The following is a 22,874-nucleotide window of genomic DNA, read 5'->3' as shown; positions in this document are numbered from 1 at the left end:
TTTTTTTTTTTTTTTTTTTTTTTTTTTTTTTTTGTATTTATTTATCTTCATATTGATTACCTGTAAAACTGATAATATGCTCAAGTATTGTATTTATCTAAAATCACGATGGTTCCCAGTTTCATCAAATTTTTATTGTTAACAATGATATAGAGATTTTATAGGAAATATATCAAAAGATCAGCAATCAGCACATCTATCATACGTTCTGTTCACTTGGGAAGGCTCTGGGTCTTGATGCCACAGGTGAATATTTATGCTGCCTATTGTTTCATTGAAAAAGAGCTTTTATGGATAATTGTTTTTATAAACTCTAGGAATATATTCCTTTTCAGCTGTCTTTAAAGATGATGTGAGATTGTTGTGACATTTGAAATACAAGATTTAATTAAGAAATTGTTATCAACTGCCTAATTTCACTTATGTATTTCAACCTGAATGTAGAAAGATGAATTAAGAGTTAGCTAAGAGGCTGCTGATACTGGGCTTTCTCATCGGAAACTTCTTAAAAGAACAGTTGCTTCTTTTGACATGAAAATATTCAGCTGCTCTGACTGAGTATGTGTAGTAAAGCTTTTTCTGTATTTTCTGCAATAAAAACATGTTAGAAGTCATTGTAAAAATGAAATAGGGGGTTATAAGGTACTTGGAGCTCAAAGTCATGATAAATAGCAATAGTGAGATTTTTGAAGTTACTGTTTAATGATAAATTTGCCTGAATATCTGGTGAACTACACAAAAATTCTAAAGCAATTTAACTCAAATAAAAGGCTATTTACCATGGTTTGCTTGTTTTCTGGGGACCAAGGTAATGGTCATGTAGTAAGGACTTGAGAAAATCATCTTTCATTGCATGCATGTGTCGAGGGAAAATTACATATGCAGCTGTCTAATCACTTCTTACCTCGATTGTGGTCTCCTTTCATGTGTATCAGAAGTAGTCTATATACAAGGAGATTAGATTTGATACTTTCTTGTAGCCAAGTTAATAAAAGTGCGTGTATAATATACAAAAGTTTAAACTGAAAAAGAACATTTTTAGAAAGGTTTAAAAGCGGAAAAAATTAAAAATAAATTATGTATAATTATTCTGTGTATATCTTTGAAAATGTCAGGCTCTTTACTAAAGTGCCAAAGGCCACAAGCATAATTTTTTAAGATTTTGTTTTAAATACAGATTTTAAATCAGTTTAAAATTCTGTGCTTCTGTTTTTATAATGTACCTTCTCCATTTTTCTGACTGTACTCCATTCCTTCCCACATAATTTCTAATTGTCTAAACCACAAGGCATATTCAAAGATGAGCCATTTGTGTAAAACAAAGTAAATATATCAGATTACTGTTTTTTCCTCTCCCAACTACTTTCAAAAGCAGTACTTTCTTTAAAACTGTAGTAAAATTTATTTCTAACTCAACAGCAGATTTAAGATCTAATATATTACCTTCTTAAAATGCAGTAGTTAGCATTATTTTTGTCTAAGAGATCTATCAAGTAGTCAGATAAAATCCTATCCCTGATGAAGTCAATTGAAAAACTACACTTTTTTGTCTGCATTAGAACCTGGGTTACATCCATTAGATGAATTAAAGCTTCTCAGTGGATTTAAGATATGTAAAAAATACTAGCCAGAACAGTTCTAGACAATTTTAAATGTTTCTGAATTTCCCTCTTCTCTAATTATACATGGTGGTGCAGTCATGCACAACGTTTTATTGAAAGAAAAGCCACAAAGGGTCTCTATTTAACTTGTCTAACACTCATTATAAAGAGTTAATGCAACTATATTTTATTTATATTAATAACTACATTTCATATTTGGTGGGAGAATGTGTGAAAGAAGTTTGTGAGGAGTAAAGTACTGAAAGAAATATCAGCATTTGCCACATTTCATTTTGCATTCATCAGGAAAATTATGTATGGTTTCCAAAGTCAATGGCTGTTCTAGAAAACTTTTCCCATGCTGCCACAGGAGCAGCAGATTCTGCCATTGAAATGCCGTACGAGCTGAAACTGCAGCTGAAGGGACTCATTCTCTGTGCATTGCTTGCATTGTCAACTTGAAAAGCATTTCTGACTTTCAAGTTTTTGTTTAAGCAACAAAACCAACATTTTATAACATTTGGGGAAAGGAGAATGGGCACTGATGCATAATTGATACTCTGTTGTGATGATTTGTAATCTGTGTTACAGCCTGTTACAATCTGAGTCAGTCCAAACTGGTGATGCTAAAATCTTAATACCAATCATTCACATATTGTCTGTCCCTATAATAACATAGAGCGAAGCCTGGTTTTATATTTTTATAGAAAGTCTCTGAGAATAAATTAATGTCAGAAAGCAAATATCTATATAATTAATTATATAAAATAATAAATCTTTATTTTTATAGTGAACTTATCCTATCCAGCATTGACATTGATGCAACTGGAGACTGGGAGTGTCTAGTCAACAATTCCTATGGAAATAGCACTAAACAAGTAGAAATTGTGGTACTTGAAACAGCTGCACCCTACTGCCCTGCAGAAAGAGTTATTAACAACAAAGGAGATTTCAGGTATGATTTTCTGGTTTTGGAGTGTGTTTCATATATTAACATAGATATGGACCGTAATCATGCTTACATGATACTTCAGTGCCAGTTAGGAAGATGTCACTTATTTTACTTGTCATTTTTCATGTAATATAGTAGGAAAGAGGAGCACTGTGTGATTTTTATGGGAAATGACAGATAGTGCTTCAAGAGCAGCAGTGGTTTGTGAAAGTCAGAGAATCTTTCTTCTAATTCCTCAGTGCGAGATAATGGAAAATTTCAAAGGATGTAGGCTCTTTACAGCTAAATGAGAGAGGGTTCAAAATTGTTCTTGGTCTTTTCTAAATTATAGAATATGATAACACTGCATTAAAGCATTAGAAGATCACATTTTCATTACTTTTCTAATCTGTTCCAGTTCTGCTGGTTTTGTTCAGCTGAGATTAGAGGTAACAAATAACATAAAACTCTTAGTAAAATACTTCACTGAAGAGAATCAAAATAGCAAGTAAAACTACTTAGTAAAACAAATAGATGATTTGAGGTGAACTTGACACACACAGTTCCACCAATATATCACATGATTAGAAAACACATCTGTCCTGCTATCTGAATCTTAGAGTCTGCACAATTTGTTGACTAAATGTAATTTTAGATTCATCTCTACTTTTATCTATGTATGCTGATGGTTTTTTTCTTTATTTGTAGTCCTCAGAAACTGGAAAAAAATTAAGGATTCTATGGAATTTGGTATTGTTTTCAGTTAGCTCTAAAATACTTCAATGTTATGCGTAAAGCTCTTAAACAAACTATAATTACCTGCTTGACAATAACACTGATGTATGATGGCATTTCCATTGAGAAATCAAGAAGGTAATTTGTTACCAAGTGAATTATATTAAGAATTCAGCTTGAATAGTTAATGAAAGAAAAAGTAGATGAGAGAGGAAGCTTCTCTTAAATGCCAGAACTTTCTCCAAATACTTCTGACCTGAAAGCCTCTCTTCATTTTTAAGTTACCTTTAAAACATTTTTAAAGGACTTTTACTACTGTTTCTTGTGTTTGAATACGAATAAAGGAATTAATTAGAAAGAAGTGGAGAAACTGACTCATATAATCTGTTTTCCATTTACTACAAAGCTATTTTATTGTGTGTTAACCTCAGTTTCAGTGAGTATGTCACATGTGCTAAACATATATTTATATACCTATTTAAACCATATATATGGATTAAAATCCATTAGAGATCTTTGACAATCTTAGTCATAGATTTTTTTTTGTCATCACAAAAAATGCCATTGTGTGTTTTTTCAGTGGATGTGCTTATATGTATTTTAATTAGGTCTTTTAAAATATATATCGTTCCTATCAGATAACACATACTGAATCTTTTAGATGACAGCTTCGTGAAGTTCGTGTTCATGCCATAAAACTATATCCTTTTTTTTGGTAAATAAATATATATAAATTCTACAGACTGCACACACTAACACCAGGGGCATTTTTGTTATTTTATATAAATCACAAGAACAGGAATGCACATTTCTCTCCCTATTGATTATCCTTCTAGAAATCCATATAAATTTAATTTTTAAATGTGTATCAAAAGGATGCTGAGTCCATAGGTTCTTTTGGCATTTGAGGGAATTAATTTAAATTACAGAGAATTTATCAGGCTCACATTCAGCATTAGCACTTGAAATTGTTCCAAAGGTTTATCCTCAGAGATTCAGCTATCACACCAATAATTTTTCTTACAAAGGTCTATTAAGTTTTGGCAACATAGCAAGTAGAAAGAGTTGAATCACAAAAGCAAAGTTAGAAAAACTATTTTATTGGGCAAAAAAGAAGAATAGCATCAACTGTTAGGGAAGTGTGGTTCTTTCAGTTGACCAACCTAGGTGGTATTTATAATTGCACAACTACATTAAGAATTAGGCACTGTGAGTCAGAATGAACTGACATTATGTACTAAAAGTTTTTCTCCATGATGGCCATATTTTGCTCAATTTTGTTTTCCATCTCTCTGTACGATCATTCTGAAATGCAAATGGTAATGTTGTTATGCCCTGTCATTTCTATTCATGAAGGCCATATTCCACTAACTGTGCTAATACTAGTTTCAGAATTATCTCTTTAGTTTTACTTTTGAGGTAAGTTGCTACTCAGCGTGGCCCAATTGCATAATGCAAATGCTTTACTAAAAATAATATTTCAGCCCAGAGGCAAAAGGAGAATATACTACTGTACGTATTTTGATTTTTTGTGAAGCTTCGTTCATGGTTCATGTTGCATCAACTGTTTTCACATCACAAAATGAATTATTCCATTGATAGTTAGCTATGACACATAAAAGCATTTTTCTTCTTAGCTTTTCTTTGTTATAAATGAGGAAAACTTACATAGCCCAAAACCTGTCAATGTATTATGCAACAATGTGCAAATGGACCTGCACTGTCTAACTACGAGGAGCTAATATGTATATTTGAGCAAAGGTTGATTGGCAAGGTGTGGTTTCACTGGCAAGCAGATTTTTATGATTGATTGGGTTTGGTCATTACATCAGTGCAATTAAAGAACCATATCCTCTCCAGACATGCTGACTTGCTGATGATACGCTTCTGGTTTTCTTTGATTTCTCCCAATTACCTGATCCTGCTATGTCCATACTAGTCTGGAAATGACAATGGATTTGGTACCAAAAAAATAATCCCAGTTGTGCTGTTTTAGAGAATGCAGCAGATACACAGAAATATTGTTTTTAAAGACTGTTTTGGAATCAGACTACATAAATCGGGTGTACCTAAATAGTTAAGTTTTGAGGGCTAGCTCCTTCCTCCTCCATGAGATATAATCTCTGCTGAAATCTTGTTTATTGGTTTCTGATACATTCAGGGATTTTTACTTTTTGTGGCTTTGTGGCAGAGAGGGCTTTTTAGTGTTTGGTCAAAACACAAAGTAAAGATTGTCAGGTACATTTTGAGCATTTACCTGTTACAGCATTTAGTAATAGTGTTTTGGATTTTTTTGCTTTATGGAGTTTACTGATCTACTTTCTGCAGTCTGCAAAGATGAATGTAGAGAAAATTACATCCATAGTTTTTCCCCTTGACACCAAATGCCTTCCTGGAATTAATGCAGGATTAATGTGTGAACAGCCAGACTTGAACCTGTATAATTTTGACATATTCCAAGGAAGCAAAGTAATTAATTATAGAACGTAATGAAGTAAAATTTAAAATAGCCTTTTTTTCTCATATATTCTGCATACTGTTGCTATATAGTAAATTGCCTTTAAATAAGAAGTTTCATATTGTAATTTTTTGTTATCATGTTGTTCATAGATGGCCCAAAACTTTGGCTGGCATAACTGCTTACCATCCCTGTCTCCAGTATTCATTTAACTCCATTGCATTTCATAATGGTGCAGAAGAGTCTAAGGCATGGCGTAAATGTAATCGAACTGGACGTTGGGATGAAGAAAACTATTCTGCATGTCCTTATTCACAAGAAGTAACTCAAGTTCTTCATGCTTTTAGTCAGGTAATGTTATGAAATCAAGGGCTTCCCTTCTCTAGTACTGATTTTATTGACTAGCTTGCAGGAAATGTCTGCCTAGCCATAGCTTTGGGATTTTTAACTTGAAAGACAACCTGTTTGTTTGGTAATGGAAGTTATAGTAGGAACAAATGCACAGCATTTATTGCAGGAAATGTCTGCCTAGCCACAGCTTTGGGATTTTTAACTTGAAAGACAACCTGTTTGTTTGGTAATGGAAGTTATAGTAGGAACAAATGCACAGCATTTATTGCCTTTATGTTAATTTTTTTCCTCTCTGTGTGCCTGGAGTCTAAATGACCATTAGTAATGTTGGCAGGGTCATCATTGCTTTACTTAAGTTCCTTCTTTGTCTTCCCCTCATGAATTTTTACCAGAAAGATGTTAATTTCTCTTGAAGTCCTCTATCAGAGTTTTTTCAGCTGAAGTGCCTTTCCTCGTTGCTATTGTCCATAATATATTTAAGAGTGCAGAAATGAAGCCTGCTTTGGAATGCCTTTTTGATGTCTTTTACACAAAAGCAGTACTTAAATGGTTTCTTACGGATAAGTAAAAGAGGAAATGAGATAAAAAAGTAAATGGGTAGAAATTAATGAGAAGAAAAGAGCATAAGAGGGAACAACATAGAGGGTGGCACAGAGCTGTAGTAGTATTAACTACTACTACATAGCAGTAGTAGTAAATGCCACAATTTTACAAGTTTCAGTTCCCTTGATCATTTTTTACCGATCAGTAGTACTAGGTAGCCACAGAACATCTGTTTTCAGATGTGATAAGAACAATTACTGTATTAGAGAGCCAGTGCAATTTTATAGGATTATAAAATAATTGGAAGGTCTCTAGAATCCAGTCCATTCTCCTGTAAGCAATGAGGTTAGGCCAGGTTTCTCAGGGCTTTCACCACTCCAGTCGTTAAAACCTCTGAGAATGGAGGCTGCACAACCTCTGGGTGCAACCTGTTTAAATACCAGTTTAAATGCTTTCCTTATAGCAAGGAAAGATTTTCTTCATAACCAGTCAACTCTCTTCTTTCAACTTACTACCAGTATCCCTTGTTCTCCCACCATGCACCACTGTATATATGAACCCTAACTGATACTGTTGATGTCGTGATGATCTAAAGATAGAGGCAAGGCAAGGTTAGTAGCTTGGTATAATACTTTATGAGGCCAATTAGTTACAGTCTAGAAAAAGTAGACAAAAATGTTCAAAATTTGTTGGCCTGTTGTGGTGGTGTCTTCAGGTTAACAGCAATGAAATCTAAGACCTAGTGCTGAAGATACATTCATATGCTCCTGAAATTTATGTCTGTAGTACTACTGATGCATGAAATTATAGCAAGCATTATACAAATGGATGTGATACCCAGTTTTTAAAAGAGAATGAAGCCATCTGATTTATTTCACCTAACAATTCTGATATATTTTCAGATGCATATCAATTTGACAACCGTGCTTGAATTTTCCCGCCAGCTGACAGCCTACACGAGAGGTGCTTCCCACTTCACAGATAAAATGGATGTGATATATTTGGCTTATATAATGGAAAAGTTAATTGTCTTCGTGGATGAAGTTGAAGATGTAAGATATCTTCTCTGTGATGAAAAAAAGTATCACTTAGAAGTGAAGTCTTCACATATGGCCCTTTTCTTAATGTATGCAGGCACACACTGAATAGTAGCTTATAAAATATAAAATTGTTTGCTGGTATTCTGATTGCAAATATTCTGAATATGCTGTGATATGTTTCTTTATTCCAGAAAGGACAACTAAGCCAACTCATCTGACTGACAAAAGCATTGCTGTTTAGGAATAAAAATTTGTTGAAAACAAGCCACTTCTTTAATGTTCATTTTTATTTTAATTTCTACTATGTCAAACATATTAGAATGAACTGAAGGTATCTCTCCATCTGGCCACTGAAGTTACACACGCTTCTTTTGTTTTCTCCATTTCATCAGCAGGTTTTCACTGAGTTTTGAAAGCATGTATCACTTCATGTAAAGAGAGGATAATGTGTGTTTAAGTGCAACTTTCTACAGAAACTTTTAGCATAATGTATGTATTTTTACAGGGAAATCTGATCAGAAAGTTATGCAAATACTATGGGAAAAATAGGATTTTATAGATAGTAGCAATGTTCATCATAGTTTTCACTGTTATTTCTCAGAGTCACTGCTTGCATAAAGATTTCATAACCTATAATTTTTGTACATATAATAGCTATAGTTAAAACATTTGTTTTCTTTTGGTTTGGCAATAGTCATTCCATTCTGGCTCTGGGGATTGTAACAGTTAACATTTTAGTGCCAATTTGAGAAAGCCTTCACCTTCAATTTCATCATTATATGCCAGACCTAAAGTCTATTATTAAGTGTTCTCCAAGAATCATGTTTCAAAGCTACAACTGTATTTCAAAATCCTAATAAGGTCTTACTGCTTTCTGACAAAACAGTAATTTACCATCCAAAAGAAACTGTTGGATTTACCATAAAGCCTCTTTTATTTTTCTAGCAGCTGATGCATTATCCATTAAAACTGAGCACCATCTGTAATCTTTTAATTGATTTTTTTCCACCTTTCTGGGTTTAGGTATCAAAACATCTCCATCTCCACCACTTATCTCAAACTCTTATTTTGTAATCTCTTATTGTTTTCATAATTTAGAACATTTCTCTTAATTTGTCTGTTTCCTCCTTCTGTTCTGAACTTTACACCTTCCCTGTCTCTCAAGTTCACCAAGTAGATTCCTCATTCATTGAGCTATTTGCTAACTCCCATAGTGCTAACTGTCACTCATAAGGTACAAAAATACACATGAAGTTAAAGTGTCAGTAGTTTCACACGAGGCTGCAGTCATGTAATTATAAATAGGATTGACCTTTACTTAGTACAAGGCAACATATGAAGAAAGGTATATTAGTTTGGAATTGATTAGCAGCTGAAACTACAGTTATATAAAACCATTAGAAATAAATGAAAATATGTACAGAGGATTTCTGTGATTTATCAGAATAATTTTAAAACCATTAACTAAACTAGTACAGTCGCTGTACATCCTCTCTGTGGAGTGCCTCTCCCAGTCAGCACAGGATTATTCATTTTTATACAAGTTAGTGGTACTTTTTCCCATCTGGTCGTTCATGTCTCAAACAAGAGATCTTCAGCAGCTGCACTGGGGACATATTTGAAATTTTTGCAGGAACTTTTTTCCAGGAAGATGTACTCATATTAGCCCAAATTTTTGTGTTTTTTAATGCCACGCCTTTACTCTTCATTAGTGCATTTAATTATAATATAGATTACTTCCTTTTCTTATTTCTCTCCTTTTGTATATTTATAGACTACTGTTCTGCACTCAGTAAGTTACTGCTTAGGTGATTGGTGTATGCTTTCATAGTTTCTCATAAATCACTCCAGTCTCTTAATGTGTTCTATTATTATTCATTGTATCAATAACTCTGTCACGTTGTCAAAAGCCATCTAGAATTATATAGTAATTATGTTCTCAAAAATAGATAAAATATTTCAGGAGCAGTCACATAAAATTTCACATATAGTCTCATTATTTCTGTGTCCCTTGAATTGCATGTGAAATTTATGTATTTTTTATCAAAAATGCAGAACTAACTTAATAACCTCCGTCATTCCTTAACCTTTCTCATTGTTGCTGAATTTCTTTCTTCCTTCCCACTGAATTATCTGTGTATTTTTCTTATTTTTCTCTTTCTATTAGTTTGCCTTCTAGTCTCTTGAACTTTTCTTTAGCTATATTTCTTTCAGTCATTTTTTCTCTTCTATATACCTTTATATTCAGGTTTATTCATGACAACTTTGTATATCTTTGGCATACCTTTGTTGCCTTCAAAAATAATAGTAATGCGGTAATGTTAATTTTGAAATCTCACTCAAGTTTTAGAATTTAAGAAAATAAGTATTTGCATTTAAATTTGAAATAATCACAAAAAACTATTCACAGTGATGATTATTCTTTCTAAATGTAATATGCTAACAAAAATTTTAAACACATAGTCATACTTACCAAAATCTGCAAAATGTCATCTGACAAATCAAAGATTTATCACTTTGGGTGATCATCTGCAAGAATGAATGTTAAATGTTAAAACATCCAAAGTTATAAGCTTTCTCTATACCAATGAGATGATACAGTTTCCCGTCAGCACCTGAGTTATATATCATATTTACCCCACTATGTCTGTAACAAAAATGTCTTTCAAATATATTTTCCCATTTTTTCTCTTTTTTATTTTTCCACCCCAAGGCCTTTGGTTAAACATGAAGCAGTTCTTTAGAGGGGCATGGACAATTTTAGTTTAAGAAAGAGGGTGAAAATTCTGGGATTCCATTTATTGGCCAGTGAGAGACTCAGCTTTAAAATTGTGAATAAAAAAAGCTTTTCCTTGAAGGTAGTTGCACCTCTCTTTTCTTGGTCTTTATTTTTCAGTCCATTTAATCTTCTTAATAGAATCAAAACTGTCTTTGAATGATGATTACCAAGAGAAGTAAGGTGCCTAGTTTTACTTCTACTCTCGTGTACACTTCTCATTTTTGTTTTCCAGACAATACCAATTTGGGTTTGTTGGGTTTTTTTCTCTTCCAGATTGGCGATGCTCTTATTGAAATTGCCAGCAATATAATGTTGGTCGATGACCATGTGTTGTGGATGGCTCAAAAGGAAGACAAAGCCTGCACCAGGATTGTACGATGTGTGGAACACATTGCAAGTCAAATATTGACCAGCAATATTCAAGTTATATCAAAGGTATTACAAAGCTTTTAGTCAGAATTTATTTTAAACATGTAATTTTTCTTTACAATTTTTACAACCAACTTGTATATAGAGAAGTGAGATTGTGTAAGCCAGTTACATGGCATAGCTGATTTATGTAGATATACTTGGATTCTGTGATTTTTTTTTTCTTCTCCTGGATTCTGTTTGGAAGACCAAAATATTTTTTGAGTATCACTCATGGTATTATAAAGTGTTTTTTCTTGACTTTGATTTATTGTATTTATTCTACAATGGATTCTCACAACACTACCTCTCTAGTGTTACTATTCAGTCAGTTTCTATTGTTCTTGTCACTATAGTATATGGGTTTATTTTGAAAAGCCCAAGATGAGTGACTGAAATTTTTAATAAGAGAAAAGCCAATGTGTGCTGCCTTGTTACCTGAAGATTTTAATATGCCTTTCAGAGAGGATTCTAGACAATAGTTGCTTAAAGCTTCAGAAAATGATCAAAAAAGGTGTGTTTCTCATAAAGATTACTAGTTTGTGGTTAGTTTTAGTTTTTTTAGAATAAAACTTTAGCAGCATAAAATAATTCTTATCTGTTGGCCTTCACCTACATGAATTTGTCACTTAGATACAGAGGGATTTTCATTTGGTCACTAAGAAGCTGGGGGTTTTGTTGGTTTCAACATCTAAGTAGCAAAAATGCATCTAAATCAGAAACTTGAAACATCCTTTTTGAATCTTTGATAAATATTTTAAAGTCTTATCGTTTCTTGGGCTCATTTGCTTGCTTACTTGATTTTAAACAACCTTTATTATTTTCTCAATTGTCCACTACATTTATATGAACATGCTATTTAAAAGTGAGTTCAATTACAGCAATAGGTATAAAAGAAAAAAAATTATAGGCTGAGCTGAATGATAGGCATAATAGCCTTAGTTCCTTCTCTGTATATTTTTTAGAAAGGCAGTATTTCAAACAAAGGCAAAAATACATTGGACTGTTTTCTAAAGGAAGTTTTTTGTTTTATTTCCTTTTACATAAAAGAATCAAATTTGCTAAAAATATTTATTTATTTATATTCAGTACATGGAGACAATAATGTGCCTTTTAGAAGTATCTTGCAATGTGACAGCTAGGAAGGCTCTGTTGCTTTATACTTAAATTTCTTATAAATGTCAGGCGCCAAAGGTCTTTCTTTTTTCTTGTTACTTCTTCAGGAAGCTGTTGACATTATTGTAAACAGCAATTCTGTGTACTCAAATGTAGATGTGTGTCAGTAACCTTTTTGCCATGCTTTATCTTTTTGCTTCTTATAGTTTTCTGTAGGAGAATTAGTTTACTGTTGAGTGCAATTTGTAAATAAACAAAGCTGTGGAGTTTTTCTGGTGTCATCTCATGAAATACCAAATACTTCTGTTCCTTTGGGAGACCAGCCAACAAACTGTCTCACAGAAATTGCATCTGCTTTCTTTAACAACAGCAAGTAAAACCTCCAAAGCTTAGGTAGCCACTAGCTTATAATACAGTTCCTGAAAAAAACTTCTATAAACTGTGTCAGTCATATAACATATGCATGACTGTGTTCCCTGTACATTGAAAAGCTACTTGGGAGCCATGACTGTTACTCCTACATCGTTTTTGTAAGACAAAAATGTTTTTTCCAGTTCCATGGGGCTGTGGAATGACTAATTTCAAGGTCAGAAAAACGCCAGGGTGGATACCTTTGTTTTGATCTTCTTAGTTCTCCCTTGCTGTCAGATAGCACACCAAACATGCTGCAAGAACTGCCAGTAGCAACTTTCAAATATTAGATAACTATATTTATAAATATATATATATATTTAATGTTTTTTAGAGAAGTCATATAGACTTAAGGTTAATGTCAGGATGCCGCAAGGGCCAGTGCCTCCCTAGCCAAGGCCTGTCCCACTGCCCCCAGCGGGAGAGTAGGCCAGGGCGGGGTGGCTGGGGGCAGCCCCAACCCCTGGGCACATCGTCGGTGATACTGAGGCCAGGCAGGAAACACGAGGCTGCAGGTCGGGGTGAAGGTCAAGCCCAGAGATGGTAACTGGGCCCAGCTGCAGCCCAGTGGTGGCCAGGCCAGGCCATGGTGAGGAGACTGGCCCCAGGTCAGCGGTGGGTCTGTGGCAACAGGGCTGGTGGCCAGGCTCCGACGCAGCCACCTGGGAATTCAGGTGAGGCCTTGGAGGAGCCTCAGCTTGACACTTGGACCCTCAGAGGCCCTGGGAGCAGCCAGAGAAGTGGAGGCAACTGAGAGCTCCCAGGGTGGATCTGCATGCCTCAGCGCCCCCAGATTATTTTCCCTTCAGTATTGTTCTGAGGCACTGCTGCCCTCCTGCTTTTATGTCTGTGTATACATGTCAGATGTGCAGTTTGAAAAGGAGAACTTCCTGCTGAGGATAAATCTTTTCTCAGTGGTCCTGTCTCAGGTGTGTACAAGAGTTTTAAAACCCACCCCTGAAGAGTTTTCATTTTATCCTTCAGCCAGTGAGACTGTCTGAATATTTTAGGCTAATTGCAAGGTGGCTTTTTGTTTGTGCTCTCAGTCTTTGCAGCCTTCAGCACAGCTCTCAGTTTACCCATGTAGTGATCCCCATTGGTCCTTCTGCTGAGTGGTACCTTTATCTGAGGTTTATGAAATGGACACCAAAGTATAAATTTCTGTATCTGGACTGCTGAGAGACAAGATTAGGTTGTGTTTGTTCATAACATGCACCTGGCTGTGGCTTGTTTCCATGGATAATTTTGCTCTGAGTTCATCTGTATCCATTTTGTAGTTCATTTTAAAATCCTACATAACGAACACTGTTTTACTTTGCATTTTCCCTCTATATGCTAAGGGTGGCATGTTCACACTGAATATTGTCAAACCTTTACAGGTATATTTTGGGAATGGAAAACCCCAAGTGTTTAAAGACTTTAATAATAAAAATTTTAAAAATAGGGCTCACTGTTGTGAAATCACTTGAATCCTCATTACAACATTACCTAACAAATGTCTTATTCACTACCACCTCACAAATGTGAAAGAGAGAAGTAGTGTTATGCCCATTCAACAGCAGGAAACATGAAGCTGAAAATAATTAAATGGCTTTTCCCAAGATTAAAGAAAACATGTTACCACACAGGTGTTTAACTGAGTCAGGTAGCTTGTTTCCTGTGATATGGATAATAGTATTCTGCAAGCAGTAAATTTTTTAACTCCTTGAAAGGCTATCTACAGCTGGTATAAAAATTTATCTAGATAAACCTAGGTTTTGGTTTTAGGACTTTTCAATTAACAACCACTGGATTTTTAATATAAAAAATAGTGATTCTTAATGATCTTTGGCATTTTTATTGAAGTGTAGAAAAAAATCTTCAAGCAAAGACAGAAGTGGAAATTTAATCTAAAAAAGGGATGCTTTACAAATTTAGAAAAAAATGAAAAGAATCTTTAAGCTACTTCTACTTTAAAAGTAATATATATATATTACTCTTAAATAAAAAGTATATAAAATATACTGAAAGCTTCTAGATTTTGTCTAATTTTGACAAAAATAAAATAAATTGCTTAATGAGACTTTAGTACTTTCATTCTGGACATATGCAGAATCATCAGTGATTGAAGAAGGTACATTTGAAAACCATTTCATACGTTCAAAAGAGAACCAGCAAGTCATACACTGTGTTTCATGCTAAGATTTAATTTGTTCTGGTATCATGACTTTTACACAGTTAGGCTACCCTCTATCCTACCCTTTATTTTTTCTATGAAAAACGTTTTCTTTAGATTCATTTATTAGTATGAATTAATGTGATTTTCCTCAGTGAAGTAATTTCCTCTCAGAAGGATGCCCCAAATTCTGAGGATTTCACACCAGTTTTTACTAAGTGGATTTAAGGTACGTCTGTATTGCTAGCTTGCATAACAAGCAAAGTACAGTAATATAAAATTGCCATTTTTTACATTTATCCTTCCAGTAAACCTGCTAGTTTGTGACTTGACTCAGGTACCTTTACATTGCAATCAGTGTGCAAAATACATACACTCACAGGTCACTAAACAATCCATGCCTGGAAGGAGAAACCATATAGTCCAATCAGGGTGGTGCTAGTCTAAGCTAGGGAACCTGACTATGCATGAGCTATTTATCTCATGCACAGGACTGTGCTGACATCAACATACTAGTTCAAGGATAGAGATGCATATATCTGTGCTACAATCTCTATCTGGAGCATCACCTCACTAAAGGGTAGGCCAAAGACCTTTAACATGGTGATGCATTGAACCATGTAGTCATGTTCAGTATTCTAATTGAACAATGTCTGTAAAAACCTAGTCCATCCACCGAGTAGTTAAGAAGCTTTCTGTTTCATCTCAGAGGTACAAAGGACATCCTTTTTCTACTTCTGCTGTTGCTAGTTCACTTTATAACTGTACTGCTTTAAAACAAGATTCATTCCATTGAAGCTGATAGTAACACAGTTGCGAAACTGATACAATAATGAAATAAACTGATATATTCCTAAAGAAGATTCAAAGAAACCCCCTATGCCACCGTATAATTATATATCAGTTTTTTTTAAAAGTTCTATTTTCTTTCTTACCCTGTGAATATGTATAGGACTGTGTGCATGCACAATCCTTTATAAAGTATATACAGTTGTGCATATATATATGCATATCTATACAATGCATTTATAATAATGTAATTACACTTAATGATTAGCAACACATCTGCTTCTTGATGTTTTCACAGGTATCTCGTAATATTGCTCTGGAGGCCTTTATGATCAAACCATCTAGTTTCACCGGAATGACTTGCACTGCCTTCCAGAAAGTATCTTCAAATTATGACAAGTCAGTGGTATATGATTTGGGAAGCTGGGAAGCAAATCACCATCCTGATCAACATTTGAATTTCAAGTGCAACACTGGCAATCAGAACGGTTCCTTGGTGAATTCTTCTACCAGGGTAAGTCACTGCAATGATGAGTGTAACTTACCTATTTTAGTGTTTTCAGTAGTAGCTTTAATCACAATACTGATTTTAAAAATGTGCATTTTATGTGTTAGCATTGAAAACTGGTTAATAATTTCAACATGTAAGTGATCTTAAGCTGGTTTATTTGGCATAGCATATTTTGTTGTGCTAACAGATTGTCACATCCCACTCGGACAAGGAAGTCAAGGGACTTAAGTTTGTGAATTCCCAACGGAGCGGACAACAGTGAGACAGTTCTCAAAGTCCAGACATTTATTGACTTCCCACAGTGCACTAGTTGGATACACAATAATTGACTATGTATATAACAAGTTATGGCAAGCAATATAGTGTGCTTTGCATTACTTAGTGAGGGAAAAGGGGAAAAAGAAAAGGAGAGAGATAGAGAGAATAGAGAAATAGAGATCACCGGTCCAGGTTCCTGTTTTGGTATCATCCAAGTTCATCAGGGATGCATCCATCTTCTTCACTTCTTTTTTCTTTCTATATTTCACTCCTTGACCCTCTCAATTTATAAACACTTTCCTTGGCACCATCCCCTAGGTCAACCAACATACCTATGTATCCCATGTATGGGGAGGGGTAAGGTGCTCCATGGGATGATCTAATTAGCATAATCTTGTTAATCTTTATTAGTATATTAAGGGGGTGTCAACTTTAATATGTATTTCACCAACAATGAAGAAAAGGTCATTCACTGGACAGATGGCCACTGAAAATTTATAAGATACACCAGTGCAGAGCCTTCACAGGACTCCCTCCTCCAGCTGCATCCTGTGATATCCAGGCAGCCTTATCAGCTCCAAACTCCACACTATTCAATCCATGACTATAGATAGTTTCATTACTTGCAAGTGTTTGAGACGTTCCTTGGCTCGGAGGGCCTCTGCTCCCCCCATCCCTTATCTCTGTCAGGCTGCTTTTTCTCACAGTCCTGTTTCTCTGAGGCCCTGTTTCAGGGAGTTACAAGTCGTCTCTCACACAGATATTTCATTAATGTAATCAGTAGAATGCAGGAATGCAGGATGTGAACAGAAATAAGTAAATGTCATCTTCCTATCTCTGGCTTCAGTTCTACAAACTTTCTATGTGTAAGCAATCTCTTTGAAGTAATTTGGAAATATTTGTTTTAGTTAGGTGATTTTATGTTACAAAAATGAGTTTTTTAGGAGAATTACCTTTACATCTATTAAATAATATTCTCTATCTTCTGAACTTTAAAGAGAAGAAGGGTGTTATACTGGAGTTTTTGAGTAGTAGTCGAAGAAAAACAATAATAAATAAGCCTTTTAATAGAATGCACCATTATTATCAAATAATGAAGTGGAACAATTAAATTTTGATCTAGCAGAAAATGGAATTTTGCATTTGGCTGAGCGTGTTATTAAATTTAAGTATTGCAGAGTTGAATTTTTGTTATCCTTCAGCTGAATCTCAGCTTAATAGGCTTATTTCTTGAAATACTTACTATGACAAAATGATACTTTTCTGGACGATATTACTAGTTTATTGAACTTTGAAAGTATTTTGATGGAAGTTATTTTCTCTTTGGTGCATTTTAATCTTCTGGTGGACTATGCAGTCAGTGATACGGTAGTTTGTGCTCTCAAGATCTTCTGTTAAAAAGGAGTCATCTTAATAATGGAAGAATGGGTTAAATCTGCTTCCTGCAATGGAGTTCATTTCTTCTGTGGACACTGATAAGATGTCTATCTATATGAAGGAGAAAGTTGTCTCTGAAAAGAGTTTGACATCCATAAGATGAAAACCAAATGTCAGAGATCTAAAAGATACAAGATTAGATACAAGATACAAGAAGCAACCCTGGAACACTCTGCAATGTATGGGATAGTATGATTGATATAGAAATACACCTGGGATTATATTAATTGGAAAGTTTTCTTTATCAGCTCTACCAATATATTTTGTATTCCTTCAGAAACTGAGTACCGACATATCTAATAAATTAATCTCTTGATTGGTCAAACACTGGTGTCTCTCTGCTGTTATAAAGAATTCTACCATAAATGCATTTCTCCTATCAGCATGCATGTGTCAGATACACAGAGTAAGTTAGAATATTTATTTGAAGCCCCTTTCTAAAATGTTGGCAGAGTGTCACCATATAAAGATCTCAGTAAAATATTTCCTGTTGTATTTTGAACTTAGCTGACTGTATACAACATACAGAAGGGAAACCCTACTGACTACACAGAGAGAAAAGCTAGGAGAATGAAAGTAAACATTACCATGCAAAGCAGTTTTGAAGTATATGATATATATTCTGACAGAAGTGACTTTATTGGGTGGATCACAAGTTATCACCTGTATATGAATTTTTAAATATAACAGCACAGAACAGGAGATTATAGATTCAGCTAAATGATAGTTTCATGGCTTTAGGTTTTAACACTAAGGTATACTCAGGTTTAAAATGTGTTACGTGAATAAACAGACTGAATATGTTCCTTTAACTTAATCCTGAAAAGCAGTATGTTTTCATTCATTGTTCTCTGAAACTTTTAGGCTAAATGCTCCTTCAGTTCATTCTGAAATGAGTTGCATTTCTACATTAATAGAATGATCTGTAGAATTGTAACTGATAACAGAAAATGGAATTCTTTATCATCATCCACTAGCAAAATTATTTCTGTATTTGCTCAATGGAGGCAAACAGAAAACCTACTTGATTGTGCTATGCAAAGTTCAGGAAAGTAGAGAATTTGTGATGGTTTGGGAGTTGCTTGTTTTAATTACCAGTGTTTAGTCACTATATTTTAAACTAATACTCATTATTATGTCTGACTCTTTAGAAGTTTATCTGAGATGCTGAGATTATTCTTAGAATCTTCCTCTATTTAGCATAAGATTAATCATAAAGATGAAAAATCACTAATGAAAATGAAAATCACTAAGTACAAATGGTAATTACAAATTTAATTTGCTTTTAATAAAAATGTGAAAAAATGTCTTAAAAAAGCTTATTAAGAGAGCATGTTTATATATTTTTGTGCTAGAAAGTGTAGCCCTCTTCAAATGTAAATCATCTGCTCACTAAGCATAAACAATTGTTTATGCCATCTGTCTGTTACTAACCAATTGCACTAATAATCTAAAAAAGTGAATACTCATGAAGCGATTTCTGGGCAGTTGATGGGAGAAGACTGAAATAGATGATCACAAACTATCTTAATACAATCAAAATTTTTGTAGTTTACACATAGTGATATTTCCTGGCAATGGTAGAAAATTGATACACATGTAGTCAGTTGTTGTCTGTACATAATTTAACCTGAAAACCCAACAAAACAAACAGGTGAAAAAAGAATAAACTTTGAAAATTAAATAATTTTAAAGGCACCAGAAGAGATTCACCATTCAGAGAAGTTCAGGAGATAACTTTTAATATATACCTATATGCAGTTATGGTTCAAATATGTGGTAGGTATTTTATAGATTGACGTGAAGTGTTTTGCAGATACCCTAAATATTATTACAGTTTGATACACAAATTTTTATCTTTAAATCTAATTCTGAGTCTGTATCCAGTAACCAAACTGAAAGGTTGAAAAGAATAATTTATCACTGTTTGAGATCAAAAGTTTCTTCTGGAAGGATTTAGACTCAGATGCTGTCTTTTAGATCCCATTTCTGCTTTTAATAGGAGCTTTTGCTGCCTGACTGGACTCTATTGGTTGAAAAAAGTGGCTCAGCTATATCTTCCTAGTTTCTAATAGTAGGCTTGTATTTTGACATAGTGGTTGTTTTCATCTCTGTTTAAGCAGGTTTAAGAGCATCATCCCAGCCTGGGATGCACCCGAGGCACAATTCTGTCCCATGACCTGCCTGTGGTCTAAGGATATCACTATGATGACACACCAACATGGCTGCTGTAACATTTGAACTCAGGCAATGTGGGAATAGCTTATGAAATTGTGGTGCTATTCAGTATAGTGTCTCGTTCCCTTTTGATATCAGACTTGAAGTGTACTTGGAACCTAATCTCTGTTCCATCTTGATCCTGTAAATTATCTCCCATGAACAATGATAATCAGTTAACCCTTCCTCTGACTCACTAAAATGACTTCAACATAAAATGAATTTTCAAATCTCCTGTACTATAATAATCAAATGTGTAATGTATAGGGGACTGTAAATTCAGTATTCATGCTTGGACTTTAAGGAAAGTATTTTATTAACATAATTTACAGTTCCAGCTTCATTGAAAACACTTGCCAAGTAAAAGTATTTTCCTCATTTTAATTATTTTTCTGACACACAAATTAGAAGATTAAGTCTCAAAATTTCAATAATCTGTATTTTCACATGTAATCCCCGACTTCTGAAATTTGAATTCCTCATAATATTCTCCATGTGTTCCATTTAATTTTTCAATTTTATTTATTGCTATATACTATGAGCCAGATTGACCTTTTGATTTGTCAGGTGGTATTACAGGTGATATCTGTGTGATAAAATGTTAAAAGTTAAATTGGTACTATGATTGGTATTAAACAAGCTAACCATGAAAAAAAATTCTAAAGTGCTTTGACAGAATCCTATGATTACTTTGAGACACTACACAATTTTAGAAATATTTTTGTCTTAGATATTTACAGGAAAATATACAATCAGTATGTAAGAAATTTTTTTTCTTGTATAAAATAAATTTTGAATGTCAGATCATACAAACAACATATAAATAATTGTAAACTCATATGTGAAAGTGAACAGGAGTGCAGAAAACAACCTAATACAACGATTTCCACCAACATGTGACAAGGCATTTGGGGTAGGATAAAGCACAGAATTAAAAACCCAAAGAGGAATAGTGAAGGGGAAAGTTTGAAGGTGCAGAAAATAGGTCTTACAATGAAAGTATCTTTCTTACCATCTACTGTATGTGATATGTTCAGTATCTTTATAGATAATTAATTATATCCATTTGAAAGCTGCTTAGCAGAGTGTGCAATAATTTTCTCATTAATGCAAAAAATAATTCTTATATAAATAAGAATGACAATTGGCATTGGAAGCATCGAAGCCAGAGAGTAAGATGTGCATTGCCAGCTGTAGGTTCCAAAATGATTTTCTGCAGTACTTCTGAAAAAACAATTAGTTTTTACTAAGATTTGAGCAATACCTTAACCTCTTTCAGTTAAACAAAAGCAACAGCATTAAAGAAATTATTTTCTAGCTCTCTAGATCATACATTTTGGTTAACAGGGACCTTTCTCTTGCACTGGCAATTTGTAATGGTATGTATATTCTAATCACCTGTGAACCTGGTTTTGGAAGGTGCTTTCATTTAAGCATGTGCTTATTGTTACTGATTTCATTGGGTTGCTTATCCATTTAAGATACCTTTTCCATGTTTAGGATACATGTGTACAAAAGTTTTCAAGACAATAAGATCAGCTAAGGAAGCTTAGAATTCAAAGTAAGGTATAAAATTTGTGAACTCAATTAAAATATAATACAAAATAAAAATATTTCCTGCAACTTCCACTGAAGATGGCTACTTTTGATTAATTATGGTCCAGTCTATCAGACTAAATGTTCCCCAATCCGGATCTTCTTTCATTCACTTATATATAAAAAAATTGGACTGATTTTTTTCAGTCTCTTGTTGAGAAGATTCACATGAAAATGTTCCATAACTACACACACCATATTAACAAAAATACAAAAATAACAGCCAACACCCCACCTCACCCCCAACCCCCAATACCGCTATACTACAGTGTGCCACAGGGTAATTTTGAAATATTTTTTCCTAGAGTGTAGTAAGTTGATAGGTGTCATAAATGTAGCATGAATTACATTGGCATCATCATTTCCATCATGATTTCCTCTAATTTCCCAGTGCACATTGCTTCTTAGAGAGTGTTATAGCTCTTTCCTCATCAAATATGATGAACTTTTAGTATGTCTGTATCATTAGTACAAGATTATAGTTTTCTTTTTTCTGAATCTAGTTTTTACAACTTGAGAAAACATGCAATTAAGAAAACACTGCCAAGTGAAGCAGGACACCACCAAACAAAATTTATTTTCTCAGTTTTATATGCATGGCATGTTGCAGTGAGACACTGGGCTCAATGCTGGAATACATAATATCATGACTTATTTTGGCTTTAAAATAGTTTTTCCTTCAAGTATTCTAAAATATTTCATGATTAAACATCCAGATCAAGATATGTCTTGTTACACATCAGAATTTTCCATGTTCCTTTTATTTTGGGAACTGTCTAGTTTTGCCCATTTTTCTCTCTTCCCTATTTTTTTCTTTGTGTGTCTTAGTGCCCAAAGCATTTTGCTCATCTTGTACTGGCCGTTGATACTAATTTGACAATTTGCTCTAGGAACTTAAGGGAAAATGTCTGTCATTCAGTTGATTAGATGGGTTTAATTTTGAAATCAAAACCAGGTAAGACAAACTGTCCCTCTCTTTCTTCTTCCAAAACGCTCAAATCATACATTTGTACATTTTTACCTCTTACTACTAGTCTTTCTCAAACAAAGTCGTTATACATTTATGCCTACTGTGATATCTTTAGCATTTGTAGTTTGGTATACTGTAGTCAATATACTTTCTTTTCTCTCCACATTCTTCCATGATCTTTTATAATGTGGATGACAATCCTCCTCTTGCAGATCTTTCTAAACATTGAGAAAATAAAACAGTGCCAAAATACCATTAATGCATGTGTGACAAATGTCAATTATTTTACATATAAAGGTTTTTGCAATTCTTATATTTGTTTAACATATGTTTTCACATATAAAAATAACATACATTGTTTTTTGAAAATAGGAAAAATTCATTGTATTATGTTTTTTTGTTTCATAGATGCTTAGAACAAACTTTAAAGTGTGTAATTACGAGCTCGTGTCCCTTCTTTTTTATCATGCCCTTTGGCACTTCTCTTTTAGCAGATAAAAAGCTTATTCTGCAAATAACATCAGCCACCTGGAAGTGTTTTCTGATTTTCACTGATCATGGTATATTG

At 33.9% G+C, this 22,874-nt stretch overlaps 1 protein-coding gene across 3 annotated transcripts in view; it reads left to right on the top strand.

Annotated features, from left to right (window-relative positions):
* Nucleotides 1-22,874, top strand: part of ADGRA1 (adhesion G protein-coupled receptor A1) — a 187,354-nt gene that overhangs the window by 44,047 nt on the left and 120,433 nt on the right. For 2 of the 3 annotated variants that reach the window (XR_003398714.1, XM_026851415.1), the window contains exons 7-11: nt 2,392-2,556; nt 5,878-6,076; nt 7,522-7,671; nt 10,712-10,873; nt 15,616-15,831. Coding sequence is in view for 1 of the 3 variants with exons in the window: in XM_026851415.1 (XP_026707216.1) it covers nt 2,392-2,556; nt 5,878-6,076; nt 7,522-7,671; nt 10,712-10,873; nt 15,616-15,831 (892 nt within the window). In the remaining 2 variants the exon portion in view is untranslated. Of the gene's footprint in view, nt 1-2,391; nt 2,557-5,877; nt 6,077-7,521; nt 7,672-10,711; nt 10,874-15,615; nt 15,832-22,874 lie in introns of those variants that run through there. The other variant, XM_026851413.1, reaches the window with a different exon arrangement.

The sequence above is a fragment of the Athene cunicularia genome (assembly GCF_003259725.1).
Source record: "Athene cunicularia isolate RWA chromosome 6 unlocalized genomic scaffold, athCun1 chr6_part1, whole genome shotgun sequence".
Taxonomy (NCBI): domain Eukaryota; kingdom Metazoa; phylum Chordata; class Aves; order Strigiformes; family Strigidae; genus Athene; species Athene cunicularia.
The sequence above is the reverse complement of the archived record's forward strand: the minus strand, read 5'-3'. Positions and strand labels throughout refer to the sequence as shown.